Consider the following 24,259-nt stretch of genomic DNA (forward strand, 5'->3'; position numbering starts at 1 on the left):
TAAATGAGGGCTCGATGGAACAACTATCAGGTGGATTCACAGTTGGCTACAGAATTGTATTCAAAGAGTACTTATCAATGGTTCCTTCTCAAACTGGGGGGAAGTAATGAGCGGGGTACCACAGGGCTCGGTCCTGGGCCCAGTGCTCTTCAATATTTTTATTAATGACTTGGATAAGGAGGTGCAGGGAATGCTTATTAAATTTGCAGATGATACAAAATTGGGAGGGATAGCTAATACCTTGGACGACAGAAATAAAATTCAAAGGGATCTTGATAGGCTGGAGCATTGGTCTGAAAACAACAGAATGAAATTTAACAGGGATATGTGCAAAGTTCTACACCTAGGGAAAAAAACCCAAATGCACAATTATAAGATGGGGTATACTTGGCTCAGCAATACTACATGTGAGAAGGTTCTTGGGATTGTTGTTGATCACAAGCTGAACATGAGCCAACAGTATGATGTGGCTGCAAAAAAGGCAAATATTATTTTAGCATAAATGCTATTTTATCCTGCATTAGCAGAAGTATAGTTTCCAAATCACTTAAAGTATTGCTTCCCCTATATTCGGCACTGGTTAGGCCTCATCTTGAGTACTGCTTCCAGTTCTGGACACCATAATTTAAGGAGGATGCAGACAAACTAGAACGGGTTCAGAGGAGGGCAACATGGATGATCAGGGGACTGGAAACAAAGCCCTATGAGGAGAGACTGAAAGAACTGGGCATGTTTAGTCTTGAGAAGGCTGAGGGGAGATATGATAGCACTCTTCAAGTACATGAAATTTTGTCACATAGAGGAGGGCCAATTACCTAGGGAGGTGGTGGGCTCTCCATCACTGGAAGCACTGAAGAGGCAGATGAACAGCCACCTGTTGGTTATGCTTTAATTTGGATTCCTGCACTGAGCATGGGGTTGGACTCGATGGCTTTAAAGGACCTTCCAACTCGATTCTATGCCTATATTAACTGATCACGCAGTGAAATGTTTAATGAGCCACCACAATCGCACAGAACTGTAAAGCAGCTAGAGTGTAATACTGTCAGATTTCTGTCCTTTACCTTTAGCATCTAAGTGCTCTCAGGTAGGCTCATAAAATGGATGCAGCAGAGGGAGTTTTTTTTAAAAAATAGTGTTTTTATTAGAATAGTTTTTTTTGTTATGTTCCCTTAATATTCTTCTTTCAGGAAACTTAATCTGTATGCAACAGGTTCCTAGACTCTCCTGAGCTAGGTACTGGCAAGGAGCAGACCTGTTCAATTTCAGAACTACATAAAAAGCCTACATCAAAAAGATTACTCTCTTCTTCCCATCATGGCCACTATGTTGGGCCCCTGAAGCAACGCAATGGGATGGGGAATCAATCTGCAGTGACAGAAAAATAGCAATCCAAATCTATCCCCCACATCAATGCAAATCTGCCTGCAAAAGGAATCCATCCATACCCATAGATATATATTTGCATCAGCCACTGGCCTTCGCATCTTGAGTATAAAATACAAATATGTATAAACACTACTAAGCAGATAAAATTACCAAACTCAATTCAAAAAATTTCTACCATTTAAAACCCAGAGCATTTATGTGGACCTTATTTTAATGGTGGTTGCTAAGAATGTTGTAGTCTTTGTTGCCACCAGCTCATCTTGACCCACAAGAAAAATCACATAACGCCCTGGCTGAGACAGTAATAACAGATTAACGATATGAAATCTCTATACAAAGAGCAAAACAGTGCATGAGCTACAGTTTTGGTACTGCTATCTCGACATGGACATATCTGAATTTGTAATGGTATTCTCTTATGATGGTCCTCCAATACTGTTCAATTGTGTACTTCAGAAGGGTCTTCAATCTTTTGGGACTGTTATAAACTTAAGATAAGACACCATTGTATTGAGAAGGCTAGCTGGAAAACAGTCGTATCAGGGACGCAATTTTCTCATTACAGGCAGATTGTTTTGTTGTTCAGTGCCAAACAGGCATTACCTCAATGAGTCTTTGCTTTGCTAAGACCTAAACTTAAAACTTAACAGTTGTAGTGTAAAGCCAAAAAAGCATAACCTTAAATTAATGGCTTAAAGCTTTGTTAACTGAATTAAAAAACAGAGGTAAGGGAAATGTATAAAGCAATGCACATCTAGGTTTTGTATCAGGACTTACACACACACACACACACACACACACACACACAGAGAGAGAGAGAGACAGAGACAGAGACAGAGAGAGACAGAGACAGAGACAGAGACAGAGAGAGAGAGAGAGAGAGAGAGAGAGAGAGAGAGAGAGAGAATGAAATCTACAAGATGCTGGCAATGGAAGTAACTGAAATCTTCACCGGGTTCTCATGCACACAAAGAACTGCTCACATGTAGAAGCTTCCCTTTTCTCTTAAGTTAAGGAGTGCTTTGCACCGGCAATGAAAACAAAGAATTTTGTGACTCATAAAATGATAATGCGGAGCTTAGGGTGTGGTGTGTGCAAGTACTGTAGCCCCTGTGTGTGCACCAGAGTTGCTAAGCACATCACCCACAAGCTGATCCCTATGCTAGCATCCTAGAGAAAGGGTTTGGAGCAGGGACCTTTCTGAAGTTACATCAGTAAGGATGAACAGAGGCTTTTCAACACTCTCATTATGAACTCTTCCTTCGAAAGAAGCTTGACTGGCCAGCTTTGTTTTTATTTTAAACATGGCCGAGCATTTTTATCTTATAAGGTGTTGAAAGGGGGCAAGGTTGAATTTTAGTAACATGAGGTGTTTGCCCATCTGCTATGCTTTCATCAGGATTCTGATTTTAATTATTGTTTGATATTTTGTTTTATTGTGACGTTTGTTGTTGTATGTCATGTTGAAAGCTGGCCTGAGGTATCTATGGGGCTATGTGACAGGACATAAATCAGGAAAAAGAAAATCACAACTTTGTGCTTTTGGATCAGGTGTGTATGTGCATGCTTTGGAGGTGTTAGGCACTACTTGAGGATTGCTGGTTGTCTGTGTGGACCACTTTTAATGAGGACATGCTGTGAACCAGCTGAATGACACTCACCACTAGTGGTCCATAGACCACAGTTTGGGAATCCCTGCATTATGCAAAACCAATTATTAAAAGTGAGAGGTGATACCTCCTCCTCTTTACCTGTAGAATCATCAGGTGTCCATGGAAGACTACGAGCTGGCTTTTCAGAGGTTGGCCCCGAGGTAGTGATCATTCTCACACTAGGACTAGATGATCTACTATTGTTTCTGCTTTCCTATACAAACACATTTTTTTAAACACACACAAATTATTACCTTTAAAAACATAGCAATTTCACAATGACACTGCTGAAAAAGCAAAACTATCAGAATTGCCAGATCAGTTCACTTTCATGGACATTTGGGAGGCTTGCCTCCCTTCAACAACAACTAGATGAAGCAATCCACAAATATGGGATGTCTTCTTTCCAAGATCTTATTTTTTATTTTTGGCATTTATATGCCGCTTAATCATTTGCATTTCCAAGCAGTGTACATAAAATAAACCACACATAACAAAACAATCATAAAACCAAGCAGAAACCTGAACACTTCCTTAAATGCTTGCTGGAATAAAAGTCTTTGTTCTGTGCCTGAAGTTCAACAAGAGGATGCCTGTCTGATTTCAGTTGGGAAGTAGTTTTATAGGTTCAGGCCAGCAACGAGTGCACAGCTTCTGGCAGTTACAAGCTGTGCATTTGAGCCATGGGGGACTACCAACAGAGGGTTCCCTAAAGATCTCAGTGATTGGGCCGGGATATAAAAGTTCAGGGAGTCTTTTAAGCTGTTAAGGGCCTTGTAAATTAATACAAGAACCTTGAACCTGGCTCAGTAACAAATAGGCAGCCAGTGTAAGCTTTTAAGCACTGGAGTCATGTGCCAGCAATAGTCTGTCCCCATCAACAGTATAGCTGCAGCATTTTGCACCAGCTGAAGCTCCCGGACCAGGTGCAGGGTAGCCACAGATACAGCATATTGCACTAATCAAGTGTTGAGGTTAGCAATACATGAATCACCGCAACCAGGCTTCACCAGAGCTCAGGGGCCTTTTAGCCAAGGGAATACATGGGGTACAGGGTTAAAGTCCCTCTCCTTCCATGCCATAATCCCGATCTGGCTTGCTGCCCCCAATGACTATTTTATCTTTTTTTAAAAAAACATGCACACCAGGGCTATAGATGTGAATAACGTCATGTCTAAGTTTGGTCTTCAGAGGTTGGATCTACCCCTAATACTAGAATAACATCATGTAAATAAAAAGCAGTATCTGATGGGAAAATAAACCAGCACTGGTAATCAACCAGATAGTCTGTGTAGAAGAGGCATCCTGGAGCATGACTGCATCCAACATGATGACACTTCTGAAAATGCAAAACTATTAGATTTGGCCATAAAGAGCAAAATAGATTGCAAGCACAAACTATTGCTGTGGAAAAAGAGGAGTGTTTTCTATCCTCTATTCAGCAAACATGGGGCTACTGGAATGTGTACATCTTACCTCTACCCAGCATCACACCAATCTAATCAAAACTTTCCTATACATCTATTAATTGGCTTCTGGGAGCCCCAAAGAGGAAAGGTGCTAAGGTTACCAATGGCTACTAGTCATGATGAATATATATACCTCTAGGATCAGAAGCAGCATGCCTCTGATCACCATTCATTGAGGAAACTACAGCAGGAGAGGGCTAGTGTGCTCATGTCCTGCTTGCAGGGTTCCCATAAACATCTGGATGGCCACTGTGGGAAACAGGATGCAGGACTAGATAGACCTTTGGTCTGATCCAGCAGGGCACTTCTTATATTCCATGCAAAGATAATGTGAAGGCATCAGTGACAAGCATCAGGACATCAATCAGTGTTATGATTGACAGGGTATCTATGGGAGCGGCTGTCAGTGTTGCCATGCCAACTCTTGTTTCTGTTGCAATCACTCCTATTTCTACTTTGCTCTTGGGAGGACACAGGATTGTGACTACATTCTGTCAGTGCAGTGACATACCCTAATTTACAATATACAGATAATTTCTTTAAGGACAAATACTATTAAACATACTGTTAAAGCACCAGGATTCCAGATGTAGTAGTTGTTGGATTCTCTTCAACAAAAGGGAGGACAGATTTAATCCCTAGCTCACACTGATACAAATATGGGTAGAGCACCAAAATGAATTATGAAGGCCATGCACACAAGTTTCTTAAAAAGAAAAACCACCCAGGAAGCATGCACACTGCCATTACTATTTAGTCTCTTACATTAACCATATTCTAAAAGAAAGAATTGATTTTACCAATGCTGTTGATATTTACAGACTGTTGTCCGACATTCTATTAGCTCAGGTACAAAAATTAGAAGCACAACACATAATAGCTTCATTTCCCGCCTTCCAAGGCTTTTACGATAAGCCACCAAAGGCATACTGATGAGATATTACATCTTTGGAATGTACACATGTAGTCTGAAATACCACCTCATACAGTAAGGTGAAAACATGGGTAAGTCTGAGCATCAATATATGCTTCAGCAGTTGTACTTCCCCTAAACACAACTTTAGGAGAAGCTTTCAAATTCATATCAATTTTGAGAAGTTTAGTAGTAAAGGGATGTAGTTGTACAATTAATCAAGGCTGCAATCCCCTGCATACCTACCTGGGAGTAAGTCCCACTGAACACACTTCACAGTAAACAAATATAGAATTGTTCTCTTAAGTTTTATTCATAAAGGGATGTATAGGTGAGTAATTGCTTTCAAATTTGGCTAAGTATCTTGTAGTATCGAGAAATTTTACAAGTTTAATGCGCACCATTAAGTATGTAGTTAATAATAAACATTTCCAATGGGTAGTGTTAAAAGAACTTGCAGTCTCTTTTTAGCCATGTTTCACTTGAAACCAATTTCTACTAAATTCAATGTCACTTACACACACATAGGTGCGCATAGGATTATAGGCTTGTTATACCATCACTAAGAAAAAGAAAAAAGAAACAGACTATATGAAACAATGAGATACAGTATTTTGAGATTTTTCTTGTTAATTTAAACAGCTTTAATGCAGTACAGAACTATGAAAGAGGGTCTTCACAGCTAGAAGGTACACTTTCACAATTCTGGTGTTCTTCTGGTATTTAGATTATGCACACTTTTATCAGTTAAATTTGGTGACAGCCCTAATGAAAGGAGTTGCTCACCCACAGAAACCTTAAGAACATAAACATAAGAACATAAGAAGAGCCTGCTGGATCAGGCCAGTGGCCCATCTAGTCCAGCATCCTGTTCTCACAGTGGCCAACCAGTGAAAAATAAAAAAATAAAAATAAAAAGTGAAAATAAAACTGAGACCACCATTTAACAAGTCAACTATGAGTGCCAAAAAAAAAAAAGGAAACTTTTTTTTTTACCTGGTTGGAATCTGTTCCAGCAACACTAAGGTCTTGAACAGATCTGCGCCTCTGTTGTCCGTTGCCTGTTGATGAGGAAAAGAAGAAAAAAAGAAAAGGCTGAAATGCCCTCAAACAAAATAAGAAGGGTGCGACTGTTGCAGAAGGAGCTTGGAATTTGTACAGATCCAGCGAGAGGGAGAGAAAGAGTGTGTTTGTATATGGGGAGGAGTGGGGGAGAGCAGAAAGACAGCTGCAAAGTTTTAAGGGGAAAAAAACCTTGCACGCTGGCGTGTCAACAGAAAGCATATCCTAATACAATAACCACTCCTATCCCATGAATAGCTTCTGCATTTTCCTTCATCATCTTCTGTCACATGTGTTTTCATAGGCTTAGAGCTTGGGGGGGGGCTGGCACTGATGACGCCATCTATTTCAAGGAGGTGACGTTATCGGGATTTCTAGAGCAAGGCTACAATAAGATGCTGCCAGTTTTCTTACTTCTTTGGATTAGTAAATGAAATCAGTAATCAGCAGTACAGGCCTGAAAATGCTGGTTTTGCCCTCTCTCTCACACACAGGAAAGGCCAAACAAATTTATATTCTAGATATAATGCTCCCTATTTTGCTGTTGTTGAGAAACAATCATATTAGTCCCAGTTGAGAAAGCAGTCTGCCTCTATGTTTACAAAATTTCATTCTGCTCCGATTACAGAACTGAATGCTATCAATTTTGTTTTTTAACAAAAGGCACTGATGGCTAAATAAAATATATATTGGTAAAATCTGCAAGTCAATCAAAGAGTTTTTACAAAAGATCACATTTTTGGTATACAGAATTCCCACAAGCATTTTGCTATTATAGTGATCATTGTTTATGCTGCACCTGAGATGAGAGATCAGCTGTCGAAAAGGAAACACCAACATTGAAATTAACAGCTGACACAATACTCAGAATTCTTAGTCTTTGAAGGTTGCATTACATAACATTTTTCCTTTAAAAAAAAGACAGACTAGTGGTAACACAAGTAACCACTCCAACAATGACAAGCCCATGCATAAAAATTCAGTGTCCCTCAATTAATCATTTGGTGTTTTACAACACGCAATTTGGTTTTATAAGAAGCCTCAAAACCTACATAACTTTTTTCATGGCTGAATAAAAGGGACCCAGGAACCTATTTCAAATATGAACATAAATGGGATATAAAGGAAGAGAATGAAGATTCAAGAAACAAAGAAATACGATCTAATATGTTCTTCTGAATACCGTCTTGCTTTTTATCTTGAGTTTCCTTTGAGCTGCACACCACTAACAGGAGGGTATACTTGGGCAGTTTGTTACCCACAAAGAATTTTAATTTTGTAAGTTCTTAACAATACAGAAAGGGAACCAAAAACTTTAAATATTTTAGAACTTCAGCAAAATCTGAAATGGGATTATGTGCTCAGCCTTAATGCTTACATTTGTGAATGGCAAAGTGGTTCAGAATTTCTGGACCACTTCTGAAAATATCAGTTGTAAACTGTTGAGACACACAAGTGCACAACTTCCAGATGAACTACACAGACTTCCAAAAAACTGCCTAACTGGTCCATGAGCTGCTCCTCAACAAGTGTAAAGCAGCCTGTTACTATTTTTTTCCTAACAAGAGTTTACAATGGAAAAGACAACTTGGATTTGTTTTCAATATCACTTTCTCATTAAGAGATTTATGCAGTTGGTCCCTGACTCTAGCAATTCAGCATGGACCTCAAGAGAATCCACAAATAACTGATGTAACAATTATGTGCACATTTCATTCAAGAGCTCTGTTCTAAAATTAGCTTAGCTGAACTTGTAAAAAATACCTGGAATTCTCATTCAGATTAGGAACATTTGAGAATCTAAAGAACCCAGCACATGGCCGCCAAAAAGTTAAAATAATCAGGGTGGGGTAGAATTAAAAATGAATTTATATATTTATATTCAGGAAGGTGGTGCTCTGCAGCACTGCAGAGACCAAACAAACTTCAATAAGAAACCTGCAGATTAGCAGCGTGAGATTAAAGCAAGCTGTTAGGCTGAGGCATTGTCATTGCTGTTAACTAGTACTAGCCTATGGGGCAAGCAGCTCAAGCACAGCCAAACAAGCAGAAAACCAATAAATACTTGTTGCTCCTGGATCAATATCAGCTAACTTAGGATTCCAGCATGGAACACAAGCTTCCAACATGGGAAGCTGTTTGCTTTGCTCACTATATTTTTGGAAGTACCCATCTTAATGTTTACTTTAGGTATGGGAAATGATGCTGTTAAACACAAGAGAATATCCTGCTGCAAAGATTTCCATTCAAGTGGTGACATAATTTGGGGGTGAAAGGTAAAGAGAAGGAGTTGAAAGGAATTTTCACTCTAAATGTTTTGTAATAAATTTCAAAAATGTTCATATAGTTAAAATGGGAAGGAGAACTAAAGTAGACATGTTACACATGTACTGACTGATAAAATTATATTTTGGTTCAGCAGCTTGAATACAATGTAAGCTGCAGCATTTAACAATCCATTCCCTGAGGAGTTTACTGAAATGTTTTATAGACTGTAGAATATGTCAGTCTAGTTATGGGCAAAGGGTAATTGGAACATCTGGGGCATTTTTGCAAGAGTTTTGTTGCACAGTATATGGAAGAATGAGTAAATTGTGTGCTTTCCGTCTTTCCCTAACGGCAAGCAGGCTCCATGAAAGCATAAACAAAGATTTCAGGAAACCAAGAATGATGAGAGGCAGGAGGGATGAAACATGGGATCATTAGATAGAATGCCTAGGTGTACCTAAGCCCAACTGAAATCAATGGGACCTAAGTCCACAGTTAAAACCCTACTGACAGAATTCAGATGCACACAATTATTCCAGAACTGTATTCAAAGTTCCGAGAAAAGAGAAGACATGATGGCTCATTGTATTGACACATTTCAAACACTGATGATGGGACTGGACAGTAATGAAAGGGTTTAAATGAGGGTCACCAATGTGGCACTTGTGAGCACCGGTGTGCCCAACAGTACAGTGTGCCCTATGGTGCCCTCAAAAGGGGACAGTAAATATCTCCTCAAAAATCCAGAATGCATGAGAGACTGTTTGCTCTTCCTGCTCAGTTCCTGTTTGCACTGGGTTGGCCTTTCCTGCATTGAACATGCCCCCATTTCACTGGATGCCACAATTGGACTCTCCTTTCTCTTCTGAACAGAGGAGAGAAGCAAAGAGCTTTTCTCTGAGAGTGTGACAACGGCTGATGTAGGTGCCTTTTCCCATTGATGGGAGGGTACACCTGCACCTTTTGTAGTCCTTTTTCTTCCTGCTCTTTTAGATGTGGCAGCCATTTTGTGTTATGCCACACACCTACAGCAGCCATTCTGTGACTGGCACTCATGGCACTCTCTCCAGTTGGCAACTCCTGCTTTAAATCATACAATGCACATCACAACTGTAACTTGCTAATTACCTTATTTTTTCTTAGGTTTTCATTTTTAAGTGAATCAGATTTGCATTTCCTGGACTAATATGTGGATCAGAATGCATTTACCCTTTTGTTTTCACAATTCTCAGAATTTTGAAATATAATTCTTGACAAAAAAGCACCAAAAATGCATATTTTAGGATAAAAGGTGTACAAATGTGTACCTTGTGGAAAAATTTAAAAAATTGTGCAATTTAAAACAAATTATGATGTGGAAATGAGACATGTGTGAAACTGACACGGACAAGAAATAGACTGATATGCACTAGCAATGAAGCCCAAATGTAACACACAGGATGTATGTAAAAAACAAAAGTGCCACCCTGTGCAAAACTTTATGAATAAATGTCTGGCATAGGGATGGGATCTGTATTTTGGTGCCAGTGTGATTTTTGCTCTGTTGAATTTCCTTATGGTACCGTTTTGTAAGGGATCAATGTTTACTATTTGGGATAAACACTGATTTGAGTTTTCCCCCACAAAAATATCAATATTCATATCGATATTTTTAAAATATAGTTTTTCATAGGTTTTTAAAAAAATATTGGTATTTCCCTCAAAATATTGATATTGATATTTTGAGGGAAATATCAGTATTAATATCAGCATTTTGAGGAAAATATTGATATTAATATCAATATTTGTTAGGCCATTTTTTAAAAAAAACCCATTCAGCCACAGAAAACCGCTAGAAAAAACTCAATTTGTGAGGACAAAAAAAAGGGCTAATAAACAGGAAATCTGGTGTCAAATTTGAATTTTGTGAAATTCAAGCACATCCCTAGTCTGGCATGCCGCTTTCCCCCATAAATACTTAAATATATATGAGAAACCAATACAAAATCTGGCTCTGGCTACTTCCAAGAGTTGCTTCCTGAATTGTGTCAGGAAACATGAGAATGTTGTCCTACTATAGTCTTATGCCTCAAACTTTGCTGAAATTCAATGTGGTACCTTAAGTCTTTATAGAAAATGTTTTATTTTGCATAATCAATCCAAATGTGTAAATGAAATTTCTAAGAGCAATGTGTGTAAAATACTAAATGACTAAATGAACCCATTTGAAAATAACAACTTTATATTTTAATCACCTGAAGAGGTGAGCTTTAGGCCTACAAACATTTATGACAGAATCCATATGTTATTGTTGTTTCAGAAACACTTTTGTTCCTGAGAATGTGCAAAGAATTTCCCAACCACTTGTCATCCAAGATTTCTTACCACTTGGGTGAGAACAGAGGTGTTGGCATTTGTTTCCAGGTCAAGTTTTAGGCTATACGTTACATCTTGACTCTTTAGAATTCCTTTGAAAAGCTTCCTCTACCAAGTCCTAAAACACCACGTAACATTGTCTTCATTTTTACTCAAGGTGTAATAGAACTTCTGTAAAGTATTTTGTTCATGGAATATGCTAATCTATTTGGGGAAGGGCCATAGCTCAGGTTTGCACGCAGAAGGTCCCAGGTCAATCCCTGGCATCTCCAGGTAGGGCTGGGAGAGACTCTCTGCCTGAAACCCTGGGCAGCAGCTGCTAATCAGTGTGGACAGTAACGAGCTACACGGACCAATGGTCTCATTCAGGATAAGGATTCCTATGTTCAAGGCAGTATGCTTCCGAATACCAGCTGCTGGAAACTGCAAGAGGGGAATGTCCTTGTGCTTAGATCCTGCTAGTGGGGCTGCCCACAGGCATCTGAATCGCCATGATGAGGATAGGATGCTGATGGGCCACTGGCCTGATCCAGATGGCTCTTCTTATGTTCCTATTTGGCTAGGAATTACTATTATATGAAGGTCATTTGTTAAAAATGCTTTGATTGGCAAATACACAGAAACAAAATGATAATCTTACGGAGAGTATTAACTACTCAACAGACTTCATTCATATTTAATATTAAATGATAAAGCTTACAAAGGAAGTTTAGGGCTTAGACCCTAAAAAAGTTTCCTGTCTCCTCCTTTCCACTTTGGTCTCCTCTGTCTACAGGGTTGGGGACACCCACCGAGTAGGTGTGTGGGTGTGCTGTGCTAAGGAAGAACTGCCTGATTTTGGTGCAGCCCAGCCACTTTCTTTCCTTAATTTAGCAAAACGGCTAGGCTAGACCACAAGTAGCTGGATACAATACATATGTGGCCACTTGGTTTTAGGTGGGTAGCAATGCTATAGGCCTGATTTAACAGGGCTGCACATGCCAAGTTCAATGAATACCCAGCACTGCACTCTATTGATACCGGAAACAAGAGTACATCAGTTCTACGCATATTTCTATTCTGAGTATGTTCTCTAACAGAAGCAGTGTTATAATAATCTCAAATTTTAATTTTTTCATGAAATATTCACCCTTACAGACCTTTAAAAATGGTTAATTCTCTTCACAAGCCCCATTTTATTCTAATGAAAATATCCAATTGAAGAATGATTAGTACATTTACCAGTAATTAAAAATTTGCAAAATGGAATTTTGAATCTGTCCCTAGAACCAAAAATTATGTTGCTTGAATTTTTAAAACTTCATTAAAAGAAACGAAAAGATTGGCTTGGATCCTAAGCTCATGAAAGGGGGTTGCAGAGGTGGACTCTCTCATCCTTCCCTGAGCTCCCGTAAAAGCCTCTCCCAAGGGTAGGGTGTGGTACAAGAAGGAATTGCTAAACAAATTATGAGCAGGTAGCTTCTGTGAGTGAGGCCGGCACATAATTTTGAGCTCATTTTCCTGCATCACAGCTCATCCTGTTCACAAGGGCCCACCAACCTTCAGAAAATGCTTTTCAGGTGTCTGGGGAAACAGGAAAGTCCCCCTCTACCAACTCCTTTCTCTGAGCACTTCCTAAGATCCAAGTCTTTGCTCTAAATTACTGATAGGTGAAAAGTTAATTATAACTAAGAATAGGAAGATACCTACTGTCCCAACATGTAAAAGACATATTTTGAAAACTAGCTCAATTGACAAACTAAGCAAAAATGTCAAATTGAGAGATGAAAAATACAGTAACAAGCTATCTGTGACAGAATTGCAACCTTTTATTGAATTTTGAAGAAATAAGCATATTAACATAAATGTGTATTAGCATTTTTCAATAATGTATGTCTTGCTCTCTCTCTGAAATCCAGTAGTGTCTATCTGTCAGGGGACCATCCAGATCATAACTGGTGTATGTGTGTGGGGGCATTACATTTAACTACAACCAAAATTTGTCTGATATAATTTTGATAATATAGTCATGATTTAATAACTCTAAATGCGGAGTTGTTCTGCATATTAATCTCTCTAAATAAGAGGCCTTTACTAGGACCATTTGCATTTGAAAGAATGACATTTTCACATAATGAATATTTTTTGCTTTGTTTACTTGGGATAATTTATCCTGAGATGCAGCTTAAAAATTCATTACATAAATTTTAAAAAACAAGTTCTTCCTACCCTGAAAAGTTGAACAAATTCATCAAATAGTTTTATTTACTAGCTAAAATAATTCTGGTCATTTGGGTTGGGAGCAAGAATTGTCTTTTCATCAGTCATTTCTAGCAAGCTGGCAACACATTCTAAATTAATCATTCATCAACAGGAGCAAAAAGTATTTAAAGAAATTATCATTATTCCACCATCCATGTCAATGGCCCACTTAGCTGGTAAGTGATACCTGGTTTGATGATCTCTGGGACATCCAGAATGTTGCCAAATGAAGCAGTTTTACGATGGCCTCGTTTAGGTTTGGAAAAGGCTGAAAAAACATACACACATACAATACACATGCAAACGACTACAAAGATAACACAAATCATTCAGACTAAAATTGCACTTTTTATTTAATTTGGTTAAACCAGAGTCCATGCAAAACAGGTCATGCAGAATGATCTGCACAGCTTTCAATTCATGCTTGAAACTGTATAGCATTTGTTAAAAGCAACATACATCTCTACGGTCAACAATGTAACAAAGCACAATATTATTAGTTAACAGTTAGAAAGACAAAACCCAAATGAACGAAGTGGAATGGTTAAGGAGGAGGGAAACACCAAGCCTGGCCACAAGAAAGACTAAACTGTCCGCTAGCTTCACTTCGCTTGCATATTAACAAAATGTCTGTCCTATGAGGCAGTCCAAACGTTACTCTCAAAAGAAATATTTTTCTGTAAACTTGTTTTATGAAATATTCTTTTATTTACACACACTAACATTACCAGATTTGATTTTATTGCTTTTTAGTTTGAAACTGATTAGAGCTGCAAAGAGCCAGAATCAACCAACCTCCATAATATTAAGCACACACACACACATTAAGAGAGTAACATAATATAATTATTTGCTGGAAGTGAGATTTGTAGTGTAAAGCTTGGGAATTAAATATATTTGTTAATGTTACCAGTAACATAAAGAAGGATGATGATGGTGGTAAAAGGCCCAACAAGGTAAGTTAAAAGCTTCTTATTAGGAACAGATTTGTAAATGCTATTCTAGAAAGATCCTATCAATATGGTGGATCAATATCTTATCAATATGGTGAATCCATCAATACGCCTTCCCTATATATCATCTGGTTTGTTAATATGAACCAATTGCATTTAAATGGGGTTATTCTATTTGTTTCACTGTATTGTATTGTATTCTTTAGATGTAACTTGCGTTCAGACCTTACGGAGAACAGCAGGTAACAAACACTAAAAGAATCAGTAACAAATAATAATGATAGCCCCAAAGAGGTTATTTCTGGACTAGGGTGTGGGATTAACAGAGTGGATTTGACCATGGTCTGTTGCTTTGGCCACTTTACTGTTCTTAGTTATTGCATAAGAATGCATCGGTAAGAGCTGATGTGCCCACTGTTCTCCTAATAGAAGCCATCTATCCTTAAAATATTTCATTTATTCTAGGCACAATAGCTTTTGATCTAGTCAGATGCAGAATCTGAGCATTCTATTTCCTAAATAAGTTGTATTCAAGAAATCAGTTTCCTACCACATTTGTACAAACATAATTAGAAGATCCCCATCTTGAAGTTTCTCCTGGAATGATATGTTATTAGTCTGGGTACTTGACATTTTCAAATTAGTCTTCCTTAAATCAAAATTGGGGAAGGATACCCAGATCAAATTTTAAGAATAATATATTGCCTCTCATTTTCCTCTGTATATTATCCACTGATGTCAGGAAGCTGATCTAGTGTAAAAACTAATAACAAACAAGAATCAGTTTCAGTGTGTACATATTTGTTTCATTTCCCCTTGTGAAGGACCACACTTTTTATACAAATCCTATATGAATTCAGATAAAAGTGGGTGAGGAGTCAAAACATAATTTTAGAACACATGCCTAAGTGTTCTATGCATGTCTACTCCAATGTAAGCCCCATTAAGTTCAACTAGACTTTCTCTTAGGTAGGTTGATTGTAATGACTAAAATTCCATTCCTATACAACCAGGCACAAAAACATATTAAATGCTGAGCTATTACTGAAATGCTTAGCTTGGAACCTAAGGTTTCAAAGGCAAGAATTTTAGTCATGGTATTTGCCTGTTGAAAACTTTGATTAATAAGTGTTCAACTAATATCTCACCAGAAATAAGCAAGAGAAAGGTTGCTTGATAAAATAAAAATGCCTGTTTAGCAGGGTCAGAATATCAATCATTTTCCATAATACAAAGGTATCACCTTTAATATATAGATAGTTTTAACAGTATCACTTTGGTTAGGTCAATTCCAACTCAGATGTGGTAGCTAGCCTTTAAGAATCAATTACAAAATTATAACTAAGTATATAGTACATTTTATATATTCCAATTCCTACAAAAATAAAAGCATAAGCCTTCTTTAGTTCCTATCAGAATTCAGATCAGAGTGGACAGTAGGAAGAAGTGGGTGCTCTGGCCTCACTTAGGGACCTCCTCCTGCTACCAAACAGTAAGAGATCAATGGTGTCAAGTCCTCCAGATACCCCTTCTGCATCAGGTTTAATCATACCCAATATCTGAGAAGGTTTGCTTGGAAGCCCACTTAGATAGCAGGCTCTGCTTTTCAACCCTAACAGCTTTTTCAGAATGATGAGTAGGCATGCAACCTTCTGTTGTGCACCTCACCACTTTTTAGTTTAGACATAGTAAAGATTAGCTAGAATCCTCTATGAAAGATCACCTTATTTTAATTTACTAACAGCAACAATCTTACGGTTGCATTAGTTTCCTCTTGCATGGGGAGAATCCTAATGTTTTTCAATTAAATCAGTTGTTCTTAAAACGGAGAAATCATTTTCGTTCCAGGCAGACGAAAATGTTCAGTCCTAAAAGGATCTGTGTTTATTTAGAAAATAAAGTGACTGACTTTAATAGCCACAGATATATCTAAAGAAAAACCAAAATGAGAGTACAATTAATTACATTTATATTTCACTGATTTTATTGGGACCCAAGTTCATTTAACTGAGTCAGATTGCACACAGGATAACCTGTTTCAAGGGGGGAGGGGGAGAGGAGAATTTAACAGCTTCACAAATGTGTACAGCTTGCAAACTGATCTCTCTCCTCTGTGGCCCCTTGCACAGAAAGCCTCTCCAAAGAGTTGGGGATTGTGTTGCCAGAGGCTACAGTAGGTAGGGGAAAAGGCATCCAAAAGGTCCACTGGTACAAGGTGCCTCAGTCCCATTTTGAGTACACATTGTATAGCTGCTTAACAATATATATATGTATTTATATTTACCGGTGGTAGCAGCAATTCTTGCTTCAATTTCAGACATATCAGCACTCATTCGCTTGCCTTCTCCAGAAACAAGAGCTGGCTGCGGTCGCCCACGAACTTCTGACAAGCTCTCAACGCTGCTACCACGAGACGGAGGTAAACTCAAGCGGCCAGGCTCTCCCTGTTGAAAACCAAGTATTTTTATGATTCAAAAACTAATTCCTGAAATAGGTAAACATATAAAGTTCATATGAAATATGGATTTTCAATTGTCATTTTTATTCAGTTCTTAAGATGACATGCAAGACCATAATTACAGCTCTCATTAGCAGAAGAAGAGCAGCTAGTAAATAGGTTTATACTTCTCTTGTGTACTGCCTTCAAGTCGATTCCGACTTATGCCAACCCTACGAATAGGATTTTCATGAGGCTGAGAGGCAGTGACTGGCCCAAGGTCACCCAGTGAGCTTCGTGACTATGTGGGGATTCGAACCCTGGCCTCCCAGGTCGTAGTCCAACACCTTAACCACTACACCACACTGGCTTCTGTTAAGCTTTGTTAAAGTATGAACTTACTCATTTAAGTCATGGAACGTTTTGAAGCTGTTTGCAACCCGGAACCCCATGATGAAAAACATTGTGAAATACATTTATTTCTGATAAATGTATAAGCCATGTGTATTTTTATCACAAGCTTTGAATGAGTACTTAATATTTATTTTTCTAAGTTCTACATTAAATTATTTTAAAACAATGGAGGGTAAGAAGATCTCATTATTTTGATTCTAAAGTATATTTAATACGAGTTTCCTTAACAATAATTATTTCCATGTTCTTACCGACTGCTTTGCTGAATTTTTCATTTGCTGGGCCAGTTTTGACTCTAAGCGTTTAATAGTATCATTGGTAGCAGTTCCTTGAAAGTCATTTGGTTCCACGTTAACTTCACTCTTGTTACTAGTATTTGTGGAAGTCATATCCATGAAGGAGCCTATAGATGTTAGAAGCATATTGGTTTAGTCAAGACTATAAACCACAATTTGAAATATTGGTTGCATTCTATTACTTCTTATTTATACAAATATTTCAAAAAATACCAATTAGACTGGATTATTGCAGCCTTAGGATATTTGCTAGGGTAATAAATTTATCCAGTATGTGAAGATCAAGTTCATTCTCTCAATACAATAAATCACTAGTAAAGGCATTCGCTGCACACCCTAGATACCATATGTGCTGACGTAAATCCTTCTTCTTTAGAAGGCTTATGTGTTTTAGCTAAACCCTGGTTTCAGAACAGCACAATCACACGTTTTTAAAAACGGACTGGAAATTTATCTTATTTTTCTCTGTGTTTATATGAGATCTTGGTGAATAGACTAAAATTTATGGGGAATAAATCCTAACAGAAAGCTGACTTTTAGGTAATTTCTCCACAATATGAGCTGCTAAAGCATTTCATAACTACTTTTGGTGGAAAGGATTCCTTAGTCTGTTGAAATTATTGCACCATCAAATCAATTGCAGAAAGGAGAGCTTATATTCTGCAGCACAGTTTAACTACAGACTGCTTCTCAAATGTTTCAAGCATGAGAGGTAGAAGGACTATAACTCAGTGGTACAGCACATGCTTTGCATGCAGAAGGTCTGTTGTTCAACCTCTTGCCTTTCCAGGTAGGTTTGGAAAAGACTACTGACAGAAATTCTGGAAAACTGCTCCCTGTCACTGTAAACAATACTGAGCAAAATGGGTCAATGAGCCGACTCAGTACAAGGCAGCTTCCTGTTCGTATGCTGTCTGTTGGCTATAACCCATTCTAATGAAACACTAGGCACAATGGTTGTTCCATGGTGTCTGAAAAACACCTGAAATAGTATGTAGGTGACTATTCCCATGACAGCTCAGCACAACACTGCAACTGAAAATGTCTGTTTCTGGAGTTATAACCAACATTGGTACACCAATGCACAGTCTTCTGTTGTACTAGCATTAGGGTAGACACTGTAAATTGTGAAGTTATGCTAGTGCAGTGGTTCTACGCCATGTCTATATCATTCAGTTGCTGATGCAACAACCAGTAGGACTGGGCCTACATGTACATTTTTTATTCTACATAGGGATGGGGAACCTTTTTGCTCCGCAGGCCAGATCCTCTTCAGGATTGGCCTCATGAGCCAAATTTGACAGGTGGGTGGGGCTTTCCAGTCTGTCAATAACATGATGTCATTATGACATCACAGGTAGGTGGTCCCACCCATCTGTGAAAATCCCTTGCTGGGTTACCAAGACCCCACTGCCACTGAGGGAAGCATGAGCAATAAGATTGCATTTTAAAATGAGGCTTCTTTTTTGCGCTTCCCGCAGCAGCAGTTACAGTGGCGGGGGGGGGGGAAGAAGGGGAGATTCCGCTTAGTTTCGTTCCCCTGCCAGTGAGAGTGGCAGGGGGAATGCAGGAAGGTTTGCAAAGTGACCACTACCATTCCCAAGCGTCTGCTGCTGCTGCTGAGGGAAACCTGAGACAGAAGTCTGAATTTTAAAATGCAGACTTCTTTCTTTACCTTCCAGCAGCAGGAGGATCATGGGAAGGTTTGCAAAGCCTGCCCTGGGCTGATCCCTTCAACCTTGGACATCAGAGGTTGAAAGGATCAGTACGGAGCAGCTTCAAAGAGCAGTGCTGGGAGGTAGAAGCTGATGGGCAGAAGGAGTATGTCTTTTTCAGCAAAGGAGCCCACTTTAAGCTCTCTATTGTTCCCTTGAAGCCGTGCCCCCCAGTTGCTTCAGGTATGATAGGTGTACAGCAGGTGGGCATGGTTTCCCCAAAATAGCCTCACGAACCAAATGGGTGGGCCAAGTTTGATCCGTCAGCCAGATTTCCCACCCCATTCAATATAGTCATAATAAATAATCAACTACTTATGCATATAATCTACTTACCTGTACTAGTGGCAGAGTTGCTTTGGCCTTCATCAGAAAACTGACAAGGGTATTGTAAAGGTTCATCAGCTCCTGGAAAGTACTGCAAAGAGGTAAAGGAGAAAGAACTCAATGATCAACCTCTTATTTTGTTTCCTTACCTAATGGACAGACCAAAAACTAGGAAAAATTACTACAACATTTTTTTAAAGTAATCTCTCTAAAATCTTCAATTTGCTCGTCACAATTTGTGGTTTGTTGTTTATTATAAAGTCAGTTTGTTCTTTAACTAAAAAGTCATAACATAAACATGTCAAACAGACATAAATAAGAGATGTAGCATGTATGTTGCTATCAAAGACAAAATTTAACCAACTTTTCATTATTATAAAAAGATTTATGCCAACTTTCTACTATAAGTCGTATTAAACAAATTACATTATGATATTAGTAAAAATATACTGTGACATTACCTGCCAGACATCTCTGATGTTTTACAATGGAAGGCAGTGTTCATTTGGGAGAGCTGACTCAAAATGTGACTGTGGAAAAGTCTTAGAAATGGTTTACTCACTAGCACCAATACTGATTGATATGACATGGCTATCAATTTACTTGCCAGTTATCCTGGCAACTGAGTTGTAGCTATTTCCATGCTAGGCTTGCATGCCAGCATAATTTCCACAGCACATTTCCATTATAATCTTGCATATCATTACAGCAAAAGAGTTTGTATGAATGGTTCCTAAGTAACACATTATTCCCATTTCTGTTCCCTCAAGAAAAAGGGTGCTATCTCCAGGCTGCAGCACAGATACTTCCAATGTCTATGACACCTAAAGGTTGTTGTAATCAGATTACAATTAGATTGTAAGGCTAGAACTGTCTAAGGTAGGTAGTCTAAAGAAGAGTCCTAGCTTAATTTTACATGAAACACTAGTAGCACTATGGGAATGAGTTCTGGCAAATCTCAAACTTGCGAGCTCCCCACTTTTCTCTTCTCCTCTGGCATGGCTGCAAGGAGAATATCTGATGCTTCGACATATGCTTTTAAACTAACCAGAGTTTCTTGTTGTGTCTGAACTTGGAGGAACTGTGGTTAGTTCAAATGTGGTTTAACCAGAAGAAGTCAGGGCTAAACTACAGCTGAACACTACAGCTTGCTAACAAACCATAATTTTAATGAATCATAGTTTGGACATAGGAAATGTGGGTTAGCTAAAAAATGGATGCTTCTGATCTCCTTGCAGCTATGACAGAGGATGAAAGGTGAAGGGACAGCACCTGACCCTAGGACTTGTTCCCATAGTGCTAAACAGTGGTTCAGCATTATGTGCAAATTGGGCCCTAATGTAATATTTTAAATTTACTTAAAATTTATTTGGGGGGTGGGAGGGTAATAAAAATGTCTTAAGTACATTGAAGAATATAATTGAGGCAGTGGGATTTCTGTTTATCTTTACTTCAGGGTGTCGAAAGCAAAAGAGAATGATGCCTTTCTTATCCCATCACTTCTACTTTCCATACATTACACAAGCCAATCTTTTCAATTCATTATGTCAATATGTAAGAAAAATATACCTGCATCAAATGTGTCATTATTTTGACAATTTCCTCCATAGAAGGTCGTTGTGAAGGATCTTTAGACCAACAGCGAGTCATTAAGCTCTCAATAGGCTTAGGTAAATTTTTTATCAGTGGTGGCCTAGTACCTATAAGGAGACCATTAAAAAATTACATTATAAAATTGAACAATAAAGTTGTAAGAATACTATACATAACTGTGTATACTAAACAAACCTCCCTTGATGATTTCAGAAAATTAAGAATATTGTTACTCTCTTTGAACAAAACTTTTGAAGCTTTCTCCACTCCTTTGCATATTGAAAAAATTCATAGGGGTCAATGCAGGAATTATTTTACCAATTCGCTAAGCCGTTTAATACAAAGACATGCCAGTTTGTTAAGTGGAAAATGAGTTCTGAATGGGATTCTGTATATCCTCTCAACCAAGGATGGGGAATCTCTGACCAGAGGACCACATGCAGCTCTTAGAGACTTCCCATCCAGTCTCCCAAGCCAGCACCTACTAATTGTAGGTGATGTGGCACTGATCTGATCGGGACTGTGGTGTGGGGACAGAGTGCCCTCCCCAATGTGGTTCTGATCCAGATCAGCCCCTCCCCATGCAAAGGATCCACTGAAACTTTCTTGGTAATGCAAATTGTAGATTTGGGGACCAATCTAGTCAGGATTACAATGGAGAGGGCAAAGAGTTAAAATCCCATGTTAGGACCCTGATCAGGCCCCTAATCCTGCCATATCTGGAAAATAAAATCTTCCCACTGGACTGACAGCAAGGTCTCTCCCCAATGTAAATCTCAGGGAGTATGGGAGGCTTGTGTATGTGTGTGTGCACATCGTGTGTGTGAGAGAGAGAGTGAGAGAAAGCAAATGAATGGATGGTGGATGAATTGGGCGAGCTTGAATGAATGGATGGATTGGAACAAGGTGTGTGAGAGTAGGGTGGCCACACCCACTTTTGGCTCTAGCCCTGACCACTGCCAGCACATGCACACACACACAACACATTACCCTTGAGGGAATGTGGTCTTCTGGGACAAAATATCCTTAACCCCTGTTCTAAATATTCAGTGGAATATTTACCTGTGCGCTTAGTTTGACAAGTTATTCAAGCACTCCTGTAAAATATTCAGATATTACTCTCCCAATTCACATGAAGAACAGACACAAATATGACATATTTTTGTTATACACAGCTAGGAAACAGGAATGGGGCAGGAGGCAGAACAAGAGCCCTATTCCAAAAGATTAGAGAAATCAAAGAGGAATTCAAACCAAGAGTTTGTTGTTGTTATGTGCCTTCAAGTCGATTACGACTTATGGCAACCCTATGAATCAGTGACCTCCAAGAGCATCTGTCGTGAACCATCCTGTTCAGATCTTGTTAAGTTCAGGTCTGTGGCTTCCTTTACGGAATCAATCCATCTCTTGTTTGGCCTTCCTCTTTTTCTACCCCCTTCTGTTTTTCCCACCATTATTGTCTTTTCTAGTGAAACATATCTTCTCATTATGTGTCCAAAGTATGATTACTTCAGTTTCATCATTTTCGCTTCTAGTGATAGTTCTGGTTTAATTTCTTCTAACATCCAATTATTTGTCTTTTTCACAGTCCATGGTATGTACAAAGCTCTCCTCCAATACCATATTTCAAATGAGTTGATTTTTCTCTTATCTGCTTTGCAACAAGTTATTGACACAGAATCTGTCCAAATTTTGACAAAAAATTATCAACAAATATGGAAAAGAAAACAATGGCTCACAGACTGGCCCACATCCCAATTCCAAAGAAAGGGGATCCCAGGAATGCAATAATTATCAAACTATTGCCTTAATATCTCATGCAAGTAAAGTAATGCTCAAGATTCTACAACAAAAGTTCTTACCATATACGGAGTAAGAAATGTCAGATGTCCAAGCTAGATTTAGAAAGGGAAGAGGCACCAGAGATCATATTGAAACATGCCTTGCATAATGGAACGGACCAAGGAATTTCAGAAGAAAATCACCCTGTGATTTATAAATTATAGCAAAGCCTTTGATTGCGTAGATCATGAAAAACTATGGAATGCTTTAAAAGAAATGGGGGTGCCACATCATCTGATTGTCCTGATGCGCAACCTATACTCTGGACAAGAGGCTACTGTAAAGACAGAATATGGAGAAACCGATTGGTTCCCCATCAGGAAGGGTGTGAGACAGGGTGTATTTTATCACCCTATCTGTTTAATCTATATGCAGAACATATCATATGGAAAGTGGGTTTGGATCAAGATGAAGGAGGTGTGAAAACTGGAGGGAGAAATATCAATAATTTAAGATATGCAGACAATACCATACTACTAGCAGAAACTAGTAATAATCTGAAACGAATGCTGATGAAAGTTAAAGAGGAAAGTACAAAAGCAGGACTACAGCTGAACATCAAGAAGACTAAAGTAATAACAGAAGATTTACGTAACTTTAAAGTTGACAAGGAGAGTCAGTGTGGTGTATTGGTTTGAGTGTTGGACTACGACCTGGGAGACCAGGGTTTGAATCCCCACACAGCCATGAAGCTCACTGGGTGATCTTGGGCCAATCATTGCCTCTCAGCCTCAGAGGAAGGCAATGGTAAACCACCTCTGAATAACGCTTATCATAGGGTCACTGTAAGTTGGAATCTACTTGAAGGCAGTCCATTTCCATTTTTCACAGTTGACAAGGAGGACACTGCACTTGTCAAGGATTATCAATACCCTGGCACAGTCATTGACCCAAAAGGGAAACAACAGTCAGGAAATCAGGAGGCAGCTAGGATTGGGAAGGGCAGCTGTGAGAGAACTAGAAAAGATCATCAAAAACAAAGATACATCACTAAACACCAAAGTCAGGATCATTCAGAGCATGGTATTCCTGATCTCTATGTACGGATATGAAAACTGGACAGTAAAAAAAGCAGATAAAAGAATCAACTCATTTGAAATATGGTGTTGGAGGAGAGTTTTGTGGATACCATGGACTGTGAAAAAGAAAAATAATTAGGTGTTAGAACAAATTAAACGAGAACTATCACTGGAAGCTAAAATGATGAAACTGAAGTTATCATACTTTGGACACATAATGAGAAGACATGATTTGCTAGAAAAGATAATAATGCTGGGAAAAACAGAAGGGAATAGAAAAAGAAGAAGACCAAACAAGAGATGGATTGACTCCA

At 38.6% G+C, this 24,259-nt stretch overlaps 1 protein-coding gene across 5 annotated transcripts in view; it reads right to left on the reverse strand.

The window, feature by feature from the left end:
* Positions 1-24,259, reverse strand: part of MAP3K7 (mitogen-activated protein kinase kinase kinase 7) — a 49,751-nt gene that overhangs the window by 13,082 nt on the left and 12,410 nt on the right. For 3 of the 5 annotated variants that reach the window (XR_009762199.1, XM_061623350.1, XM_061623352.1), the window contains 7 exons: positions 21,061-21,191; positions 19,501-19,582; positions 17,405-17,556; positions 16,587-16,746; positions 13,537-13,617; positions 6,420-6,484; positions 3,141-3,255 (listed from right to left, as the gene is read on the reverse strand). Coding sequence is in view for 4 of the 5 variants with exons in the window: in XM_061623350.1 (XP_061479334.1) it covers positions 3,141-3,255; positions 6,420-6,484; positions 13,537-13,617; positions 16,587-16,746; positions 17,405-17,556; positions 19,501-19,582; positions 21,061-21,191 (786 nt within the window). In the remaining variant the exon portion in view is untranslated. Of the gene's footprint in view, positions 1-3,140; positions 3,256-6,419; positions 6,485-13,536; positions 13,618-16,586; positions 16,747-17,404; positions 17,557-19,500; positions 19,583-21,060; positions 21,192-24,259 lie in introns of those variants that run through there. The other 2 variants (XM_061623351.1, XM_061623353.1) reach the window with 2 other exon arrangements.

The sequence above is a fragment of the Rhineura floridana genome, chromosome 4 (assembly GCF_030035675.1).
Source record: "Rhineura floridana isolate rRhiFlo1 chromosome 4, rRhiFlo1.hap2, whole genome shotgun sequence".
In the NCBI taxonomy this organism is placed as follows: Eukaryota; Metazoa; Chordata; class Lepidosauria; order Squamata; family Rhineuridae; genus Rhineura; species Rhineura floridana.